Genomic DNA, 20,833 nt, shown 5'->3' on the forward strand with positions numbered 1-20,833 from the left:
CAGATGATATCCGGAGTCCTAAATAGTGATATTGACCTACAAAAAGTCTCCAGAGTATATGCTCTTTCTCCTAGCACCCAACTTCCTTCATCCCAAATTATGTCTCTTGTATCGTGAGGCATCACTGTATGTCTATGTTCTACCGATTGTCACACAGCTCACTGACAGACATCAGCACACACAAGTAATAAATCTATTTGAGGAGGAAGGAGCCATAAGCAGAACTAGAAGGGAAGACTGAAAGCTTTGATAAATGATCTGCCATCAAGATGAAGGCACAGTTCAGCTGGCTCAACCCGACAGAGACTCTTATACTGTACATTGCCAGTCCTGCTGTACTTCAGACAGTTTCAAGTTATATCAAACTATGTTGTGCCCATCGCTGGTGTTGCAGAGGATAAAGTGATGTGATAAGAACACATCAGAAATGTGGTGAAATTTATGAGAAAATGCTCCTTCATGCAACTGTTTTGATGGATGGGGAATTGTAATTCCAATAAACATAGGTTAGGTAGTTGCTTTTATTTAAAGTGAGAGTCTGATGCAGAGGAAGGAGGAAATTGGGTTGTGACTGTTGGATTCTAGTTCAGGGGGTGAGTTCAGGGGTCAGAAGTTTGATTCTTCCTCTACAGTCCAGTTGGTTGTTGTGGAGATTAAGCAGCAAGGGCTGATAAATCAGTGCAAACTGCAGGGGCCCCAAAAGTCTAGGCTCCAAGTCATTGTTTGTTCCTTGTGTAAGTGTCAAGAACATGGGCACAACATAACTAGCTATACTTGAAAATCAGTTGATGGCTCTTTTAGCATCTGTGGTTGGGGGGCAGCAATTGGTGTATATACCATCCATTGGAGCATTTCTACTCTAAGGATGTGTAATGTTCCTAATGTATCTCGGTGGCGGGAAAGAGCAAACGGACAAAATGGTTCAAACTTAGCTTATTTTATTAGAGGAAATAGTGAAACAGAGAGGTTGTAGGAAGCATTCTGCAATAATGCCACAAAAATTCCAGTGTTAATCCCAACACAGAGTAAAATAAGAACACAATTTAGAACGAAAGCGGAAAGTAATATATAACATGTAGGGGTGGGCATTTTACACCAAAAGGTCCTCATCTACTCTGCAACAGTGCCACAGGAGTTCTAGCACTATTGCCCACATTAAGAAGAGGATGATGAGACTACAATCCACGTAAAAGAAATAAAGTAACATTCGATAGGTAGACACATGCGTCTCACACCAAGGGAAAATGCCCACAGTTATTGCTATTATTATTATTGTTAACGGAACAACAGCACTTAGCAATCAAAAGGGCAAGACAGAGACCCACCAAGAGAATGCCCACTGCGATATACACTTGGGGGCCTATTAGTCTAGGTAGACTAGGCCAAGAGGACTTACATGTACATCTTGGTCTATCTAAGCGGGAAGGAAGGCGCTTACCAATACAAGAACGAGGAGACCCATTCTTCGTTCTATTAAGCGAGTGGCGACCAGGGAACTGTCCTGCCCAAGGCATCCACTAGTGCTTCCACAGAGAGTCTCAGTCAGGAGGGGGCTACCAGGCCTTCTTATACTTTTTACTATCACTAAGGGTAGATGACGTATATCTCAATCCCTGCAGGGATTGGGCCTTATCCTTATGTTCCATTAGTCTATTGGTGGTTAATTAGGGACTTTCCGCAATAAGGTGACATTAGTTGTTTATTTCAAAAAGGTTAGTCTTAATGCTGACACTACTTAATCTTAATGCTAAAACAGCGATTATTCAGCAGATCTTTATTTTCGTCTCGGGGACTTTCCAGGCCCCGAGTCAGTTCCTCTTTTCGTTCAGGGCCTTCCAGAGGGCAGTCTCTGGGTCTGGTTCCCGAGGGGCCTAAACTTTTGCTATGCTTGCTAGCAAAGCTTGTAATTGCCTTCAGGGCCTCGCTCTTGTCAAGCTAAGCTGATTTCGTGTTACAAAGTCTTGCGTGCCCTAACAGGATGTCACTTTTTTTTAATAATGGACTAAATGAAATATACAAGCAAAAACAATTTTTTGTTTGTTTTCACTTGTTGCAATAGGACAAGTTCTGTTTCTTTTGGCTCTTGATTTGCAGTATATAGTGCCACAGCAAACAGGCAATAACTGTCTATCCACGTTGGTGGAAAGAGCACAAGAAGAAATCAGGTTTACTATTTCTACTAGATCTTGGGCCTATTTTAAATGAGATTTAAGGGTATGGCTACACTAAAAATTTAAGTCAACCTCCAACTGTGGTGGTCGACTTCCAGCTGTGGTGGTGCATATCCACACTACTATCTTTGGTCGGTGGTGTGCATCCTTACTAGGAGCATTTCCACCGACCTAAGTTGAGGCAGTGTAGGTCTCTCAGCTCCTCTGGTAGCTCCCTGCTGGGAGCCCGGCTGCCCCACAGACTCCCCACCTTTGCTCCCTGTTCCCTGCCAGGAGCAAAGGGAAACTCCTAGGGCTTCTCATCCCTATGGAGTGGGGTCCAGCCTCCCAGGCTTCTCTCTGATGGGCTCTGGCTGCCTGGCTTTCTTGCCAATTTCACATCCCACTGTGAAATTGACAACAGAGCTAACAGCTGATGTATGTAACACAGTCTATATAGACACTGCCTTGCCCTAACTACACTGACATAAGCCTCTGGTGGAGATGGAGTTATTATGTCGATGTAGTAGGGTGCCTACATTGACGGGACAAGGCTGTAGTGTAGACAGTGACATAATTAGGTCAACCTAAGCTGCTTTATATTGACCTAACTGTAGTGTAGACTAGGCCTAGGTCAAATTAATCAGAATTAAATCAGACCTTTGTTTCAGCTCAGCAAGTTTATCTGCCATTAATGTAAAAAACCCAGGCCAGCAGGGCAGACAGTGAGCCAAAATTAGCTTGTTGCTGCCTTTTAGCATGGTTAGGGAACCCAATAAAATGTATCTTCCCCAGCAGTTGCTACAGAACAAACACGTGCAGCATCTGTTCATTTCTAGCAACAATTCTTAGCCGCTCAAATCACACAAAAGCTTTACAATCTTTAACTAATTAAACCTAATAGTGGCAGAGCTGGAATTAGAACTGAGGAGTGTGATTCAGGTTCTGTATGTAGTCCATTAGACTATCTTCCTGCCATATGAGAAAGACTCAGATCCCCATAGATGTGTATTGCTTTAACCACTTCTCTGCTGCCTCTTTGCTGCAGTGGTTCATAATGACCTTCTTATAACTGACAACATTTGATCAGTACATTGACACTTTAGTTGATTTATACCAATATCCAGTATAAGGGAGTAACGGTCTAGATGGATTTCGAACAGTGACTGAAATATTAAACCGTAATAAATCAGTTTACAAAGAAACAATTTCTGAGTATTTTTCCTATATATTTCATCAGTCATTCTATGTAGATGCGTAGCTACCAAACCCTCTGCCATCTCACCTTGGCCATATACCTGTGGTGTATTTCCTCCTAACTTATCTCGTGTAAGTGTTTAGTAACTGATGTTATTTCCTGTGTCATATGTCTTGTTTTCTAACTAGCTGTAACATGCTGACTTAGTAGAGTATTTAGTTACAGACTGGCCGTGCAGCTATGAACACTGAGTGTTTGAATGGATGACATAAATTTGACTTGTTTGTACCAAGTCCTGCTTCAGTGACACACTGAATACCTTTCATTAGATATTGAAAAACATTTATAGAAGCCAGAGGAAAAGAATGGCAAAGGTGAACTTGCCAACATGAGTCAAGCAACTCCTCTCCCCTTTTTGTTTTGCTTTCTAAAAAATGTCCTAGGTAACAGAAGCTGTCTGTCCTGATCCAAATGTCCAACTGGGTGAGGAACACCAGTGCTTTGTGCCTGGCTGTGTGCCCTGCTTATCTGGATTTACTTACTGACTCTCCTCTGAACCACATCGTTCGATGGGTTCAGGAGACGTTGATGTAGTTCAGGCCAGATGGTGCTTTGTTAAGGTTACCAAACAATTTGCTAGTATCTGCCCCCTGTTTACACACACTTATAACCTTCTGAAACATCCAGCTTCAGTTTTCTGGCCTGAAATTGTCCATACTTAGAGTCCATACTCCCGCTCTGGCTACTTTTTGCTGGGAAGAGGGGGCCAGAGTGGTCTAAAGGGGTTCTACACCCTGCTTCTGCTCAGGGAACAATGCCTTGCTGCAGGAAGTAAGGAGGATAGCTACTGGCTGTCCTTAAAGGAGCCCCTGGTAGCCCCTGGTGTGTAAGGCTTGGAAGCAGCATGTCCAGGTTGGGGTTTGGGCAGGAGGGGTATGTTGGAGGTGAGGCTGCAGCACAGAGCACTATATAGATGCAGCACAACCTAGGGAGGCTTCTCTAATTTAGACAGGTCCTCAAAGCTGTCTAAATTATGTCGGGACTCTAGAGAGTGCAAGGGTGTCTTGAAGCCACCTTTACCCATCACCTCCTGACCTGTGAGTTCTTTGCTGCATCTATGCAACATCTTTGCCCAAAGGGTGCATTTCATGCTGTTGTTCCAAGTTTGGGCAAAGTCCCTCCAGTCTTCCTGAATTATGGGCGTGGGGGTAAAATATACAATTACTAATGTTCCTGAAAGTTTTAGCTCTGGGGTCTGTCAGTCACAGCATGCCAGTTGTATTATTCCACATGCTATAATTAATGCATGCAACATTTAGCTCTGATTTTTAAAAAGGAAAAAAAGGGGGCTAGAGTGGTATTTTAGTGACAGTGTAATATGTTGCCATGTGGGGTGGGCTTGGGGTCTCTATACGAGGTTCCTTTCAGGGGGTTAAGCAGGTTTTGAAAGCTTTGGGGCGATATTTTGTGCTGTCCATAGGAAAAGCTTTTTGGTCTCTCCTAATAACACAGTGATCCTCAGCTCGTGGTTCAGTTTTCTCCCAAAAGTTTTGTTAAAATAGAGGATTAGCTGGGATAGCTCTCTTCAGAGGTTCTGCCCCCACCCCACATGGAGTAGGTGGAGGCAGTGGCTCTGTTTTGGTGTCTGCAGAGCCTCTGAGGCTGCCTGCCTCTCAGCTGTAGGTAGACTTTTTGAAGAAAAAAAATCATTGATTTGAATCCCTCAAAAATTCCAGTGATCTATAACCTTTGGATGTTATTTACGGCAATGCAGAAAATCAACTAAAAATAAAATAAGCAGAAACACAGCTGGTATCATAAAAGCTGAACAGATGTGAAGTATTTAAAAAAAATGAATAATTAGTGCACCCAGGAAAAATAAAAAAAATAGGAATCTCATGCAAGCATGGCTGTTTAGCCATAAGCATTGCAACAACCACCAAAGAAAATAGCCTAATTTCTTCTGATGGTGGCTTGCAGCAGATGTATAAGCAATAAAACAACTACTACCCACATATATGCAGTAATGACCCCTTCTTATCTTCCAGCTCACCTTGGTGATGCAAATACTGTGTCCTGAGAATCAGTTTAAATATGTCTCTTGTGTGATTTTTCACCTTTTTTAAAATGAAAAAAACCTGAGCTGGAGCTTTGTTACAGATATGTCATTTGCATAGGCCAGTTACATTTAGAGGAGAACTTTTATTAAAGATCAACAGCAGAAACACTACACGAAGAAAATAGGTGAGAAATTGGAAGTACAAAGGTATTATTGGCATTTTGCTATTTGTTTACAGTTTATGGGGAGTTTGAGGCAGCTTGCTTAAGGATTTCAGAATTTGGCCCTTATTTAGAATATACTGTAAAGATAGACAGAAAGTAATGCCTACTAACTTCTTTAAGCAACTTCTTGAGCTGCACTAAAATGTATTCTGTACCCAAACAATTTAGGTAGAAACCTTAAAGATATTAGGCTTTTCTAGCAAGATCTCATATGTCACCTTAGATTACAGTCTGCCCTCTTATTCACATACACAGATTCCACTGACTTCAGTGTGAGTCTCATCTATGAATCTGAAGGCAGAATTAGACCCTTAACTGGCAATTTTTCAAAAGTAAAGAACCTCCAGTTTGGGTGGGATAGTCAATTGGACATTTTTAGGACTCCTACAAATGCTGAAAGTTTGGAGCTAATACTGTTTTCAGCTGACTAATGTAAATCTGGAGTTACTCTGGATTTCTTTTCTAGTCTCCTGATCCTGCTTGATTCCACACAGCAAATATTTTTAAAATGTTGCCATCTTGATTTCTTTATTTTAAATCTTCTCCCACAACAGGTAATGTAATACCATAAAATGCAAGAGATGCTTTTGATAAAGCGCATAAATATATGAAATAAGCTTAAAACAACAATGGTTATTTACATCTAACTACATTTTATGAGGAATTTTTAATCTAAATTGTGGCAGAGATAATGCTGCTTTCATGCTGAGATTTTTTCACTATAATTTTGCTTTGTATAATAATTACATATTATATTACTAGCTAGAGTTTATTGTTCTACCCCTCTTGCAAACAGCAGCATTTTAGCATTGTTGGAGACATTCCAGCTGGATCAAAGTAGCACAAAAATGATGGAAACTTCCATTCTAGTTATGTCTGCTGCAAACATTGTTTAGGAAATAAAAAATGTGTGTTAACTGAACCCTTGTTTATGTCCTGAAGGGAGGAATGTCTTCTAAATAAATTAGTGAATATATACCAAAAATTTAAGATCTCTCAGAAACATGAAGAAAAGGGAAAAAGGCACTGAGTCAGACCATAGCTTTCCAACAGATAGATTCACTTATTAATACCTTTTAATATATGTTTGAAGAAAAGAAACAACTCATCCTATGCGTTTTCCTCATTTAGCATAGTCACTGTGCAGTATATGAGACACTGCTCCATTTGAAATGAGTCCACTAATTTTTCTTTTATAAATATTTTTCTGGCTATATTTAGGCAATGGTTTCACTGAAGTCTCTGCAGTATTTCCATGTCCCATCTGTACGGGAAATTATTATTTTCTTCCCTTCTTAAATAGCCCAAGAAGAATGAACATAAGAATGTCATTACACAGAAATACACTGAGTATTTTTCTGCTAGCTTTTTGGAACCAAAGAAAGAAGTTTTGTATTCCGCTAGAATGTTTTTGCTTTTATTTGCTACAGATCTGTAAAGCAAAATGTCTTCTATTCTATTCTATTTTATTCTATTCTAATGTTATAAAAACTTACAAAATGTGTATTAAGTACACTGTGATTTCAACAAAGCTACACCCATTTACACCAACTAAGTCTCTGGCCCTGAGTCTGTTTCATGGGCCTGGCTAGTACTGCTGCAATTCATGACTCCTGTGGACTTTTCTCAATACCAGTCCCTCTAATGTTCTGATAAATGTGGAGTTTGAATGTATTACAGTCACTGGAGCAATCCGAACAAAACAGAGAAACCTTGGTACATCTCATGGAGCTATATTTTGGGATCTGATATAAATAGGTAGATAAACCCACACACATTTTCAGATCTGATACATATATATATATAGGAGATCCTAAAGTATATCTTCATAAGAACAATATTTATATGCGTCATTTTTATTACACTTGGAGATATTACCAAGAGCAAGGAGGAGATCCCAGCATATCTTTGAGATAAAACTATCATATCTTCATTATCTGGGGAATTACATTAGGATCAGAAGCAGCGTCTACAGTATTAACATATACGGGTCATGATCCTCCTCCCACTGACCTGAATGCCAAAACTCACACTGGCGAGGTGGCAGCAAGGGCAGGTACAAAATGATAGCAGTGATTGATATAATAAAGTGTCAGACAACTACTCATTGAGGATACACAAACACGGTCAGTATATGACACTGCTATAGTATACAAAATGCAATAGCCCTGATCAGCTCTGATCCCAGCAAATTAGGTGGGAGACACTTCAATAATCCTCTACAACAAAAACACACATGCACATAGAAAAACTTTAAGGAAATGCATAATTAAAGTGAAAATGCTCTTTATGCTGTTAAGCAGCTGCTTGTACTTGTACAATTGTTTTAAATGTTCTACAATTGTGCAAATGAACTACCAGCCATTTAACTGCATAAAGGGCTTTTTCACCTAAATTGTGCATTTCCTTAAAATTATTTAAAGGAAAGTTTTCTCTTTGAATGTCTATTTTGGCCTTGATTCTCTAAAGCTCCTTATATCACTCTGGTAGTGTAAAGGGGCTTAAAGCAGGTATCAGTCCTTTATGTGTAAATGAGAACCAGGCCCATCCTGAGAAATAATGCCTGCCCTGAAGATGTTATAGAGTAACAAACAATGGATGGGAGGGGAAACACAGGACAGAAAGGTAAACAGACCTTGCTAAGTTCACACAGCTGCCCAGTGGCAGGCTCAGCAATAGAACCCACGTCTCCTCATTCCTATGCCAGTGCCTTACCCACTGGCCCATGCTGCCACTCTGCAGGCACTGCCTTCAGGAATTTGTCCTTCCAGTCTTTCTCTGCAGCTGTACATTGAAGGTCAGGTGTTTTGGTGTAAGGCCAGCATAGATACTGTAGAATAAAATGAATTGTACATAAAAATAATTTCACCGGTTGATGCAATTATCCTTTTCTCTGTAATCCAGGAAACAACCACTGCACACTGACCTTGTGCTTTTCTCAGTAACAATGACACAACTGGATTTACTTTTAAACAAATATTAAAAGCATTCATTTTAAATTGGATTTATCTCCTCTTAATGGATAGGAGAGAGCCAGGATGTGTCTGATCTATTTGGTAAATCAGCTGGCCAACATGGAGCACTCTTTTCACCATATTCTTCTGCTGGAAATTAAGAACATCACCGACACCTTCTCAAATATCCTGGGCAACCAGAGCAGAGATATCTACCGAATGAGTAACAGTTTCACTGCCATAGCCAAGCTTCTTATCCGACAACTGGAAAATGACACCACATTAGGAAGCAGGTAAAATCAGTTTCTATATTAATCTTATGTCTGGATAAGTGGAGACATTTGTGATGGTGGAATGAGTGACAGGAGCATACAGTTACACTAAATGTTCTCAATTGGTCATGAATTAACATGCAGATGCCTGCAGGGAACTTCAATAAAATCAGGACGTAAGCTGTCCTCTACAGTCATTGTAGGCTGCCATACCCAAACTGACTTTCAACATACAGATTTTCAAGTATTTATTTTAACTTTTCATATCTCAAGAGGAGGCTTCACCATATGTTCCTCCAGATAACATGTGTATTAGCTCAGTAGGCTGGAGACATTGCTCACATTTTTTAATGTGGAGTGAAAATAATCCCAGTGACTTTGATTCGAGAGCTTGAAAAGCCTTTGCTTGAAATAAAATAAACAATATGGTCCTGAGTTCAGTGGAATTACACCAGACTTGAATTTGTCCCTGTGCTCCTAAGTTTGTGGATAACTCCTCATGTAGGATCATCAATCAGAAGAAAAAGGCATACGTACTGTATCAACACATCTGAACAGGCCACTGGATTATTTCATTTCAGGAGCTTTATAGGTTTACAGAATGTTTGACAAACATGTAATAGACAATACCCCTACCCCAGAAGCTTACAGTCTAACTCACACAAATACAATACTCAGCTTACAAGATCAAATGAAAAAATAGGGATGGACAGCTTCAAGGAAGAGATCAGTGTTGGAAGGGTGAAAGTGTGTTTTAGGTGTGATTTGTAGTTTATTTGTAGCTAGTCATTTTACTTAGTGCACTGCTGGAAAGTGTTTGGATACCAAGGTGCTGGGCTAAGTATAAAATGACCTGAATGGAATAACAAAAGGGTGCTTGGCAGCTAAGAAGAGAGAACTCCAGAATTTGGGAGCTATGTGGAAAGGGTGTGGTAACCAAGTCTGGGAGAAGAGGCTAAGGTAGAAGGATGCAGGCAATGGAGTTACAATCATTGGATGCTGTAATTTGATAATGCAAAAGTTTTGAAGACTCTTCTTCCTGAGAAACTAAGTTAATGTTACCTGAAGCTGGATTTTTGGTGTGTAACTTCTTTGGAAATGTCTACTGAAGTTTGCCCTCTGAATATAGTGCCACAGGTTGTAATATCTCATACTCAGTATCTCAGGAAACATCTCAGGATATGATAGAGGTCTATAAAATCATGACTGGAGTGGAGAAAGTGAATAAGGAAGTGTTATATACTCCTTCACATAACACAAGACTCAGGGTTCATGCAATGAAATTAATAGGCAGCAGAATTAAAACAAACAAAAGAAAGCATTTCTGCACACAGTTCAACCTGTGGAACTCATTGCCAGGGGATGTTGTGAAGACCAAAAGTATAATAGGGTTCAAAAAAGAATTAGATAAGTTCATGGAGGATAGATCCATCAATGGCTATTAGCCAAGATGGTCAGGGATGCAACCCCATGTTCAGTTTGTCCCTAGCCATTGACTGCCAGAAGCTGGGAGTGGATGACAGGGATGGATCACTCAATAATTGCCTTGTTCTGTTCATTCCCTCTCAAGGACCTGGTATTGGCCACTGTTGGAAGACAGGTATTGTGCTAGATGAACTATTGGTCTGATCCAGTATGACCGTTTTTATGTTCTTTTGCTTTACCTAGGAGAACATTTTACATAACGTGATGCATCCAGCTATTTTTTAAAATGGCTCAGTAATTGGACTGTTTTAAATGATTTGATATGTTCAGCTGTTAAAACAAAAACCAACAAACCAGTTAAACACCTTCTGTTCAGTTGTTGGTCACAGACTGAAAGCAGTGCTCCCCACTTTGTATACTTTGACGAAAGTAGGATACTTTGACTAGGAAGGATTTAATGCACAAAACATAACCTACAATATTGTCCCTCACCTTTCCATCATAGAGAAATCAAATTAGAAACAACTGCTGTTATTTCTGTGGGTCACACAAAAAGTGCTTTGTTTTCTCTGGGCAATAGCAATTACCTAAAGTAACTCCATTCCCAGAGATCTGCTGAAATCAGTCAGAGAGGCTGCTGTGCAATGAGGCTGCTTGGCTGATAGGGCTCCATGGGCTGAACTGTGACTCTTCAGCCTTAGCTTGTAGGTGCACCTCCCTGACTGCTGAGGGAGCACAGGCCATGATGCAACATTTGCAAGGGGGCAACCTGTGCTCTTCCAGTGCTATCTTAGCTTCACTGGTCACTGAAGAGGGATGGAGGGGAGTCCATGACCCTTCCTTCAATCGTCCTCACCCTTTCTTGGGGAGACTAGCTAATAAGATCAGCTGCTTTATAAATACGTCTCTACTGCTGTTAGCCGTTGCCTCACAGCCCTGGGACTCAGCAGAGCCGAACGCCCTGAAGCAAGGGCAGAGAAGATACTGGGCTGCAGGAAAGTGGCCAAGGGAAATCCACTGAGAAGTTGGGGGAGACACAGCAAAAGGCTGCCACACACAGGGTCCCTGGGCCAGGACTGAGAGTAGTGGGCAGGCCTGGGTCCCTTCCCCTCCCATCCCCCCGGTCACCATTGGAGTTGTGGCAGGACTGTGGTGGCCACAGTGGGAAGTGGCTAGAGCAAACTGCAGGATCCCCCAGAAGGGGGGACACGAATTGTGACTCAGCTGGAGGGCCAAGTCATGAGAAGGAGGGTCCAGCAGAGAGAGGACGGAGGGCAAGACCCCACAGAGAGGAACGTCTGCCTGGCTGAGAGCTGATTCCCCAGATAGCCAGCAGGAGGTGCCAAGGTGGTGAGTCAAACCGTGCTACATACCTTCAAAGGCATATTTTGTATAAAGATTATACCAATAGTGTGTAGTGTGCGAATACAGGGGTGCACTCGGTCACATTCACCCACCTTTTCTCTCTCAAATCCTGGGACCAATGTGGCTACAATAACACTGAAAAAGGCACTAGCAGGCAGACCTGATTGCTGGGCGATCTCAATCCTCCAGAACACTGGGGGAGCTGCCTCAGCAGGTTCTGACGTCTGTGCTCTGGGTCCCCTCAACCTTATTTGCAAGCCTCAAAACATGCTCACCACCTCTCCTGATTTTAAGGGATCTCACTCCTGACATCTCATGGTGAAATCCTGCCTCCATTGAAATCAATGGGGGTTTTGCCAATGACCTCAATCGAGCCAGGATTTCACTCTCAGACCCTAAGTCTGTTCTCTAGGTCCCCCAAACCTAAAACACAGTAAAGGAAAACCATTCATGGCCTGCTGGCTGGAATTCTCTAGGGGCAGGGTAGAGTGAAGATGGCACAGACGCTTTAAAGCCAGCCAGTCTCCGAAGCCAGTTGGCCTTATTTTCACTTATAGTTCAGCCCCCAAAGCCCCCAAACCCAGCTGGCTTTGGAGAATCTGGATCAGGGCCTGTGAAACCTGCTGGTTAGTCCTGGAGAAGTTGCTTATAGCCTCTTATCAATCCACTGAGGTTGGGGAACCCAGAACACTGTGAAAAGGGACAGTGCAACCCCAGGAGAAAGGGCCAGGTTACAGCAAGCTGGGATCTGAGGCACAGACATGGCATAGGGCTGTGTGCCTTAGTCCTGCCCTCATTTGAAGAGGTGGTGGCAGGGGAGTTCTCTCCTCTCCAAAGAGACTGAGATGGTTGTATGAGGCCCTTTGCCCACACACACACCAGGGATGACAGCAGAGGTCCATTATTTTCTCTAAAGAGATGGCAGTGGCAACAAGGTTCTTCTAGTATTTGCGCCAGCAGTTTAGGAATATCTTCTTGGGTTTTGGGGCTCTGTGCATTCTTGCCCTCCTGCCACACAGAGCCATCTGCTCGGGTGGTGTTGTCAGGGCACCCCAGAGCAGTAGGTCTTGGAGTAAATATTCCATTAAGATGCATGAGGCCGTTCACACCTCTTAGAGCTATTGTTTCAGGCTGAGGTAGACATCACTGAGTTACACTTCATTTGAGTAACATTTACACATCACTTAAGTTACATTTTAAAGCTGTCCTTGGTAACCATGAAAACTACATTTAAAAAAAAAAAGAAAGCTGAGAGTCTGATTTAATCACATGACTCCAGGAGCTGGGGCTCTAACTACAAATATTTAGGGCCTATGTCTTAATCCAGCCCTGTCAAGGGATGTAACCAAGCTTCATTTAACCAAAAGTTCTGGTTAAAAGGAGGTTGGTAAAGTGAGGCTGTATGTTTTATCAACTGAGTTTAGTGTCCAAAGGATAACCATAAAAACCTACAGGAACACTATTGAAATTTCCCCTTTCCCTGTGAGTTGGTATCTGCCAAATGGACAACAAAAAAAGGGAAAAAAAGGAGAAAGTATTTTCAAACTTCTAAATAAGTTATTCTGACCCTTCACCACCAGCACGACCAACTCTTTCTAATGTACGTTAACAAAGTACTTTGAGTGTTCCAATATTAGTTCTGGTGAGGACAGTTCAAATGATATTTAACGTAGTTTGCAGCTAATGTACACTAGTCATTGTTTTTACCAAGAGCTGTATAATTACCATTATGTGGAATGTAACAGGTCAAGAGGACACAAAGGGAAACTACTTCTATGATAAAATTCAACACAGATGTCATCAAGCTCATAAATGTGAGGAATGGCCTTGAAGGCATGATAGCAGAGTGGAAGCCAAAATGTTCGTGTCATTCAAGAAACAATTAAATGGCATCCTGGAGAGAGTTAAATAGTAAAAAAGAGAGGAGTCCCGTGGGACTGAATCATTTTTAAGGAAAGCTGTATAAATTTCTCACAACTCACCTGGTGAGAAAGTGTTCTGTTAAGAAAGAACTGAGGTCCAGATTTTTAAAGGTATTTAGGGGTTTCTGTGCTCAGCAGTGCAATGCCTAACTGGTTGAGAATCCTAAAATTCATTTTCAAAAGTGATTTAGGCACTCTAGGAGCCTAAATCTCATCGGCAATTGATGGGATTTTGGCTCCTAAGTGCCTAAATCAGTTTTTAAAATGAGTTTTAGAATCCTCAAACAGTTAGGCATTGCAGTGCTGAGTTCAGCCGTGCCTAAATACCTTTAAAGGTCTGGGGCTCACTCTTGTAAAGAGTCAGTGGAGTATATAACTGGAAATAGAAAGAAAGAAAGAAAGTCTGTGAAATAACATGCATGTGTTGTAGTCCAAGAGTAACTAAAGGCGAATGATAAGGCCAGTTGTCATTTGTATTATGGGAATTATAATAAAGCAGTAGAAGGAGGTGGGGCTTCACACACCGTCTGATAGCAGAGTTTAATAATTATTGATCTAGACCATGCTTGATCACCTAATATGTTAAACCAGGAAGGCTCAAATATATTCCACCCACTGAAATGTTCTGATACCCCTATTCTACTCTATTCTGTGTCTGGTGTGATCAGTAGAGCTGGTTGAAAAGCAGGAGAAAATTTGCATTAAAATTTAAAGGAAATATTTTCCAATCTTTTTCCACAAAATTCTAAACTGAAAGAACCCACTTTGCTGAGGGGCAGAAACCTCTGGAGACAGAGAGAGAGAGATTGCTTTTATAATATTTGCTTCTGCATGTGTGTTTGACCCTTATCATGGAATGTAGATAATTGAAAAAAAACAAAGATTTAACATTTCAAAAGTGACCATGTGGAATCAGCGACAAATCCTGTTACACCAATGCAAATCCAGGATAAATCTATAAAGTTGCCATAGGGCTGCAGTGGAGTTACTCAGGCTTTATTTCCTTTCTAACTTAGGGCAGAATTTGGCCTTCAGTTCACAATAATAATAAATAATAATAAACGAATAGGATAATAATAAACAAAGGATAATAAACAATCAGGCTGCAGTGTGTGAATGCTCAGCAAGGACCTCATTTTAGAATAAAAGAGCTGCTATTTCTGAAACTATGCAGACATCTAGCTCCTTGGCTGCATGCACAACTCAATTATAGTTAGCAATCCCAGGGCTTGGTCCACTTTCCATTGACATCCCTTTGACTTGACTGGTCTGTAGATCAGGCCTTAAACATTGCCATATGCACCTGCAGTTCTTTGTGCTATGCCTTACGCAATTGTAGGTACCGAATGAGAGGCTAAGTTGAGGCCTTTAAAAATGTAGCTGTAAGAGATCATAGAATAAAACAAAGTTCTTAATCGAATGCAGAACTTAATAAATCTTATGTTATTCCCTGGTTTTATATTTCAGAAGCTTAGCCAAGGCCAACATCAGATAGATGAGGGGCAAGAAGAAATGTAGACCAAATATTCGGAACAGAGTTCAAATATTTTACACTGATGTATCTCCACTGACTTAATTTACCCCTGATTTATACTAGTGAAAGTGAGATCAGAACCTGGCCCTGAATGTGGAAATGTACCCAGTAGCTCCAGAACTAACGTAACTACTTAATTGCAGAGAGTTTTTCTTAAACAAAAATAACAATTCAGAGTATTTGTGCTGTGAAAGAAAAATAGATGTTTCATCTATGTGCATGAACAATAACCCATTCTTTTTGGAATCACATTTCTATTAGGAGAAACTGATTTCTTATAGATAATTGTTGGCTTGGTATCATTTGACATAGGGAATTTTACATGTATTTGATGGAGAGTATCATTAAAATCATGTGATGGTCTATTAGCATTGCCACCCACTACAACAAAGAGGCAAGTCATTCACCCCCAGAGATAGCTTTGAAGAGTGAATGTAGAATGTTGATGAGTGCTGATCCAACTTAGAAGTCTGTCATGGTCAATTTAAAAAAAGAAAATACAGGACCTAATGAAGCTTCCAAACTACCATTCTTGGGAACAACAAAGTAAGCATGCAAGCCAGACTGCTCTTTGTTATTTATTTTTACATAGTGGCTGGATGAAATTATTTCGCTTTTTTATAGAAGAGACTAAGTCTGGCATATGGTGTCATTTAGGATTCATATGCTTTTCATTTTCTCTTCCATTTGTCCATCTTTAAAGCAATGTTTGTTAAGGTGTAAAGGATTGTAACTGCATCTAAGAAATTCATATGATGATATGGGACTGTAGGGTGACGTTGCCCTCTGCTTTGGAAACAATATGGGTCATGAATTTTGACTGGATAAAGCTCATGTTATGGTGACAGTAAAGTTTGATTCTAATAATTCTGCTTAGCATGACATGCAGCAGCACTTACAGAAGGGCATCTCCATTGCTCTCAGCTTGTTCAGAAGGATTTGAGAAATCAGTAACATATTATGCCTGCCCACTTAAGAAAGGTGGTGCCTTAAACATAGAGAGGATCTTTACATTAGCTACCTCTATGATGGAGAGTGATTGTAAGGTTACAATGTATTTTTGAAGCTTTTAAGGCTGTAGACCCTGACTGCATTCAATAGCCTTGAGAATTGCCCTGATCCTTACCTATGCTTACATACAACCTGCCTTTTAGAGATTCTACCATTGCTTCTTAGTTCAGGAGGTGATTATGCCTTGCTTGGTGAGCCTTGGTAGTGGAACCTGATCCTCTCATATGACTGCATTAGGAGCAGAGAGAGGCCAGCATGGAGTGCTTTTGAAAATCCCACCCTTTCTGTGTTTTTAGAAATGTATTTGGATTGTGCTGCATCACATTCTCAGCACCTAGTTGGGGAGGTTGTACTAGAAATTAAAATATTATTCTTATGATCATCTGGTCACCTGTATAATATTTTGATACTTCATCATAGGGAGTTGAAAAGCAATTCAGTAATAAAGAACATGGTGCCATCAAAATCTACCTGCAAACAAGTTCTATACTTCCACTGGATATTTCTACATCTTTTGTCTTCTGAGACCAGTATGGGCTATATTCAGCCCTGGAGTAAGTGGGGCCAACTCCAGCAGTGTCAGTAATGTTTTCAATACATTTTGCCAAGATTTCACACAATTGTTAATTTTATTGTTTGACTGGAGGAGCCAGGAGAACAACCTGCCTGTTTTCCAGCCATGCACAGTATGTAGGCTCAATGGAGTTCTTGATGTTAGTTACATCTTTCCTACTTGTTAGGAATGGTTTTGTGCCAAAAGGTCACATTGTCACTGCAGTGAGCCTGGGTAAATGTAAGTGAGAGCTAATCAGGCCTGCCCCCCAAAGGATATCCCAAGAGATGAGTATTTTGTTTTGTCCACTAAGAGTGGAACCAGCTATCCTGAAAGTCCCAAGAGCCTGGTATTGTCTGGTTAGTTCAATTTGAGCCAAACCGTTGATTTGTTGACTTCTGAACCATATTTTTAACAAAGTTACTGTTGGTTTACATCTGATAAGTAGAATAAAATGTGTCTCTGAAAGAAACACTGGGATAATATTTCCTTCAAGAGTATGGTCCAATGTCCACGCAAATCAATGGAAAAACTCCCAATGAGTTCAGTGGGCTTTGAATTAAGTCCCAAGTGTGGATGGGTGAAAACAAACATAACTCAGTTTACTAGAAATCTGCTTTTACTTCAGAATTTTGTAGAGCCTTGATAGTTCACATTCCTCTAATCCACAAACCTGATCGCTCCATCAAATACCCCCTCCAAAATCCCAGTGAACAGGGGATTTGCTATATATAATTTTATTAGCTCATATGTGACAATCCATAAACATAACTATTTTGCATTTAATAATTTATCCACCTGGACCCACACTTTTAAAAAAGAAGAAAGGAGTCAGCAAAATTTTGTTTTCAAATTATGATATAATATTCAAATGTGTGAATGGCATTAAAAAAATACTGACACCCTGCTCTTTAATCTCATGGTAGGATTCTGATTGCTATTATGATGTCTATAAATATTACATATAAGAGTTTAAAGTATGGCATAAGTATGTTTTGACTTTGTAAAATGTAGTAACTCATCCCTCTATGAATTTCTGTGCATGCTCACTCCATGGTTTTGTTGTCTCAATAATTTTGTGGCCCTGTTGGCAGCCTTGCACGGAAAGAGAAGGAGGGAAACTTGGTTATAATAAAATAACAGCAAGGGCAAATACTGACTGTTCACATGATACACCTAATAGCATTCCATGATAATAATATCCATATCTCTGAAGAAGGAAGACACCAATGGTTTAGTTGTAGCATTCTGTTCATTAAGGATATTCATTTCACCCTCTCGACCCAGAACTGTGCAAGGGAGACCCCACCCCCCATCCACACACACACACACCCTCTAGGACTGCTGTGACCACCCCCTTCCCCATCGTGAGGCTTTGAGGGAAAAACTGCAGAGAGGATGAAGCCAGCCACAGACTGCAGCTGGTAGGAACAGGGGCAGTCAAGGCAGGGACCTCTGGACATTCAGAGAACTTCCTACAGTGTTAACTGCACTTTCTTCATCCTGTGCTGATTGGCTGTTTGCTCCAACCCGCTCCATCCCTCATTGTCTTTTCACCTCCGCTTCACTCGACATCTGCCTCTCTTACCCTCTTCTCCACTTCACCTTCCTTTCTTTCCTTTCTTCAGCTTATCTTCTTCTAAGAATGAACACACACACACACAACTATGCAACTAACATGCCATTTGCTGTCATCACACAGTTTGCTTTGCTCGTGTGGTCTGTCTCTTCCACTACCATGTGTCTGCTTGGTGTATTCAGATTGTAAACTCTTCAGGGCAAGGACTTCTCTGGGCTGGTACAACACCTAGCACCATGGTCTCCATTCTTGGCTGGCCTTTAGGCACTGCTGTAGTGAACATGATAATAACAATAAATTCAGTTCCCTCACTGCTGCATAAAAACAAAGCTCAAAAAGTTCAAAATACAGTGCCTAGAGGTAGCCACCTTATTTCAGTTTTTCAGCTTTTGTAAAGCATGGCCTGATATTCAGAAGTTCTGTGCATTCCTGCTCTCATCACAGGCAATGGGGGCTGCAAGTTTTCATACTCTTTGATGATCAGGCCCCTTGTTTAGAGGCTTAAGTATGGATCTAAATGCCTAACACTGAAGTTTGAAAATTTTGATCTAAGAAATCAGACTTTAGGCAAGTACCTCATGTTTGGATGAATGAATCCACCCGCACCATGGCTGGAAAGGCTTCAGGGCTGCAATGTTGTTGTCCAATGCTGCTACACTAGCACATGAGCTGGAATAACAACTGCAGCTCCTCTGTGACCCCCACTGATAGGGGGTTGCACAGTGGATCCATTTGAGCTTGGATCCCAGGACCTGCTTCCAAGGAGCTCTCTCCATGCCAGGGTAATTTGATAGATGCAGAGTATTCTGCCTTTAGCTACACCTGAGTAACTCTACTGAAATCAACTGAAGGCAGAATTTGTCACTAATGTTATGATAGTGTAATCATTGGGACAATCATTTTCATCAGTGATGTGAAATCAGTGAGGTTCTCAGGTATATTAGAGGGCAGAATTAGGTCCTATATTTTTAAGATTGGTAGCTTCCTGTTACCTTTAAACCAAAATTATTATTGCACTTATGTTTCCCAAACTCTGTGCTTGAAAATTTTAATGATAATGTAATTTTTTAACCATTGTATTCTATTAAATAGAAACTTGCACTGTACAAATTTCTGAATAAGTCCATTTTAAGTATTCTGAGGTTTCTTTTAATGAAGTTGAGTCAGATTACTTAAAACTTTCTCTAAGCCAATTTCTTCCCAAGTGCTGAGTTTTGAAAGATGTTTTTCTTACTTAAAGTACAATTATTCAGGAGAAAGTGAATGTGCAATTTTGTAAAACCACAAACATTCACAGGCTCCACTGTTAGCTCTACTGTTGGTTTATAAGTATACTGTAATAAATGGTTATTTAGTAGTTTTGTAAGACTGGCCTAAATTCAACTGAAAAATATTTCCCTGATAGGTTTTCTGATGAGAATGTAGTTGAGACCATATCAAGAGGAAGCATTGTTTTTACGTTTGCAGATATATTGAATGATATTTCTAATCCACTGTTGTCATAAATATTTAATGTTTCTAATCCTTTTGACATAGATATTTAGCTGAAAGCTGTTTCTGAAAATGATTAATCAAGCTCTAAGAAATTCCCTACTGAACCACAATTATTTTACCAGATACAGTATGTCATTCAAAGTAAGAGACACTGTCAGTGTCACCTTAGGCAAAGCATGACAGTGTTAAAATACCTATTTTTTTCTTCTTTAGAACAGAAAATGATGCTGAAACAGAATCTCCTGAACAGTTGGATGATTTAAAATCTGTTATGAATGAAAATGAAGAGGATGAAAAACTTCAAGTTAAAATACAGGCTTTTGAAGACAAAATAAATATTGACAACAATACGCCTGGCTCTGTGCGTAGATATAGTTTAGGCCAGGTTTCTAAAGAAGAAAGGAAAGATATGAGATTTAACAGGTATGAATCTGTAAAATGCATGAATGGTTTTCATATATATCAGTCTTGCAATAAAGCTTTATTCAATCATTAAGGGAATAATTAAATTATAGAATACCTCTGGGCATCATGAATCTAATTCTAACCAGATCTCTTGTCAGGGAATCTCAAAGCTGGATAAGATCTTTCTAAATTATGTATTTAACCTGTTCTAACATGCCAAGAGAGAAGAAAGAGGAACATGTTTATTTACAGAACACTCTAGAAATGAAGATTCTGAGAACTCTTCTGAATATTAATAGTAGCTACCCTAATGTTAGTTTAGATAATATATTGTATGAATATTTGGGGTCAGATTATGCCTTCAATTCCTCTGCACTGGTGATTTGCCTCAAATTATTCTTGACTGTGACTAGATCCATTGTGTGTGGAGACCAAGGCCAGCTCAAACAACGTGCCACTATTATGTACCCCAGGACATGTAGGTCCCACCCATTCTAATGGGATGTTTACTGCCCTTGCTGCAGTGTTGAATGGATGGAACATGACTTGTTTCACACTGACTTAGAGTTCTGTGGTGATAATTTGAGCCTTTGGGAAACTGGGACATCTCTCTTCTGCTGGGGTCTGTCATAGGTTGCACCCTTCTCCTGTTTAACAGGGAACCTATGCCCACTTTTCTCCTAATCCT

At 40.4% G+C, this 20,833-nt stretch overlaps 1 protein-coding gene across 13 annotated transcripts in view; it reads left to right on the top strand.

The window, feature by feature from the left end:
- Positions 1 to 20,833, top strand: part of VEPH1 (ventricular zone expressed PH domain containing 1) — a 173,046-nt gene that overhangs the window by 60,133 nt on the left and 92,080 nt on the right. For all 13 annotated transcript variants that reach the window (XR_010919613.1, XM_067547631.1, XM_067547823.1 and 10 more), the window contains 2 exons: positions 8,658 to 8,878; positions 19,954 to 20,163. Coding sequence is in view for 12 of the 13 variants with exons in the window: in XM_067547631.1 (XP_067403732.1) it covers positions 8,658 to 8,878; positions 19,954 to 20,163 (431 nt within the window). In the remaining variant the exon portion in view is untranslated. The remainder of the gene's footprint in view (positions 1 to 8,657; positions 8,879 to 19,953; positions 20,164 to 20,833) is intronic.

Source organism: Emydura macquarii, unplaced genomic scaffold, assembly GCF_026122565.2.
Source record: "Emydura macquarii macquarii isolate MOO-44397 ecotype Brisbane River unplaced genomic scaffold, CSIRO-AGI_Emac_v2 contig_18, whole genome shotgun sequence".
In the NCBI taxonomy this organism is placed as follows: Eukaryota; Metazoa; Chordata; order Testudines; family Chelidae; genus Emydura; species Emydura macquarii.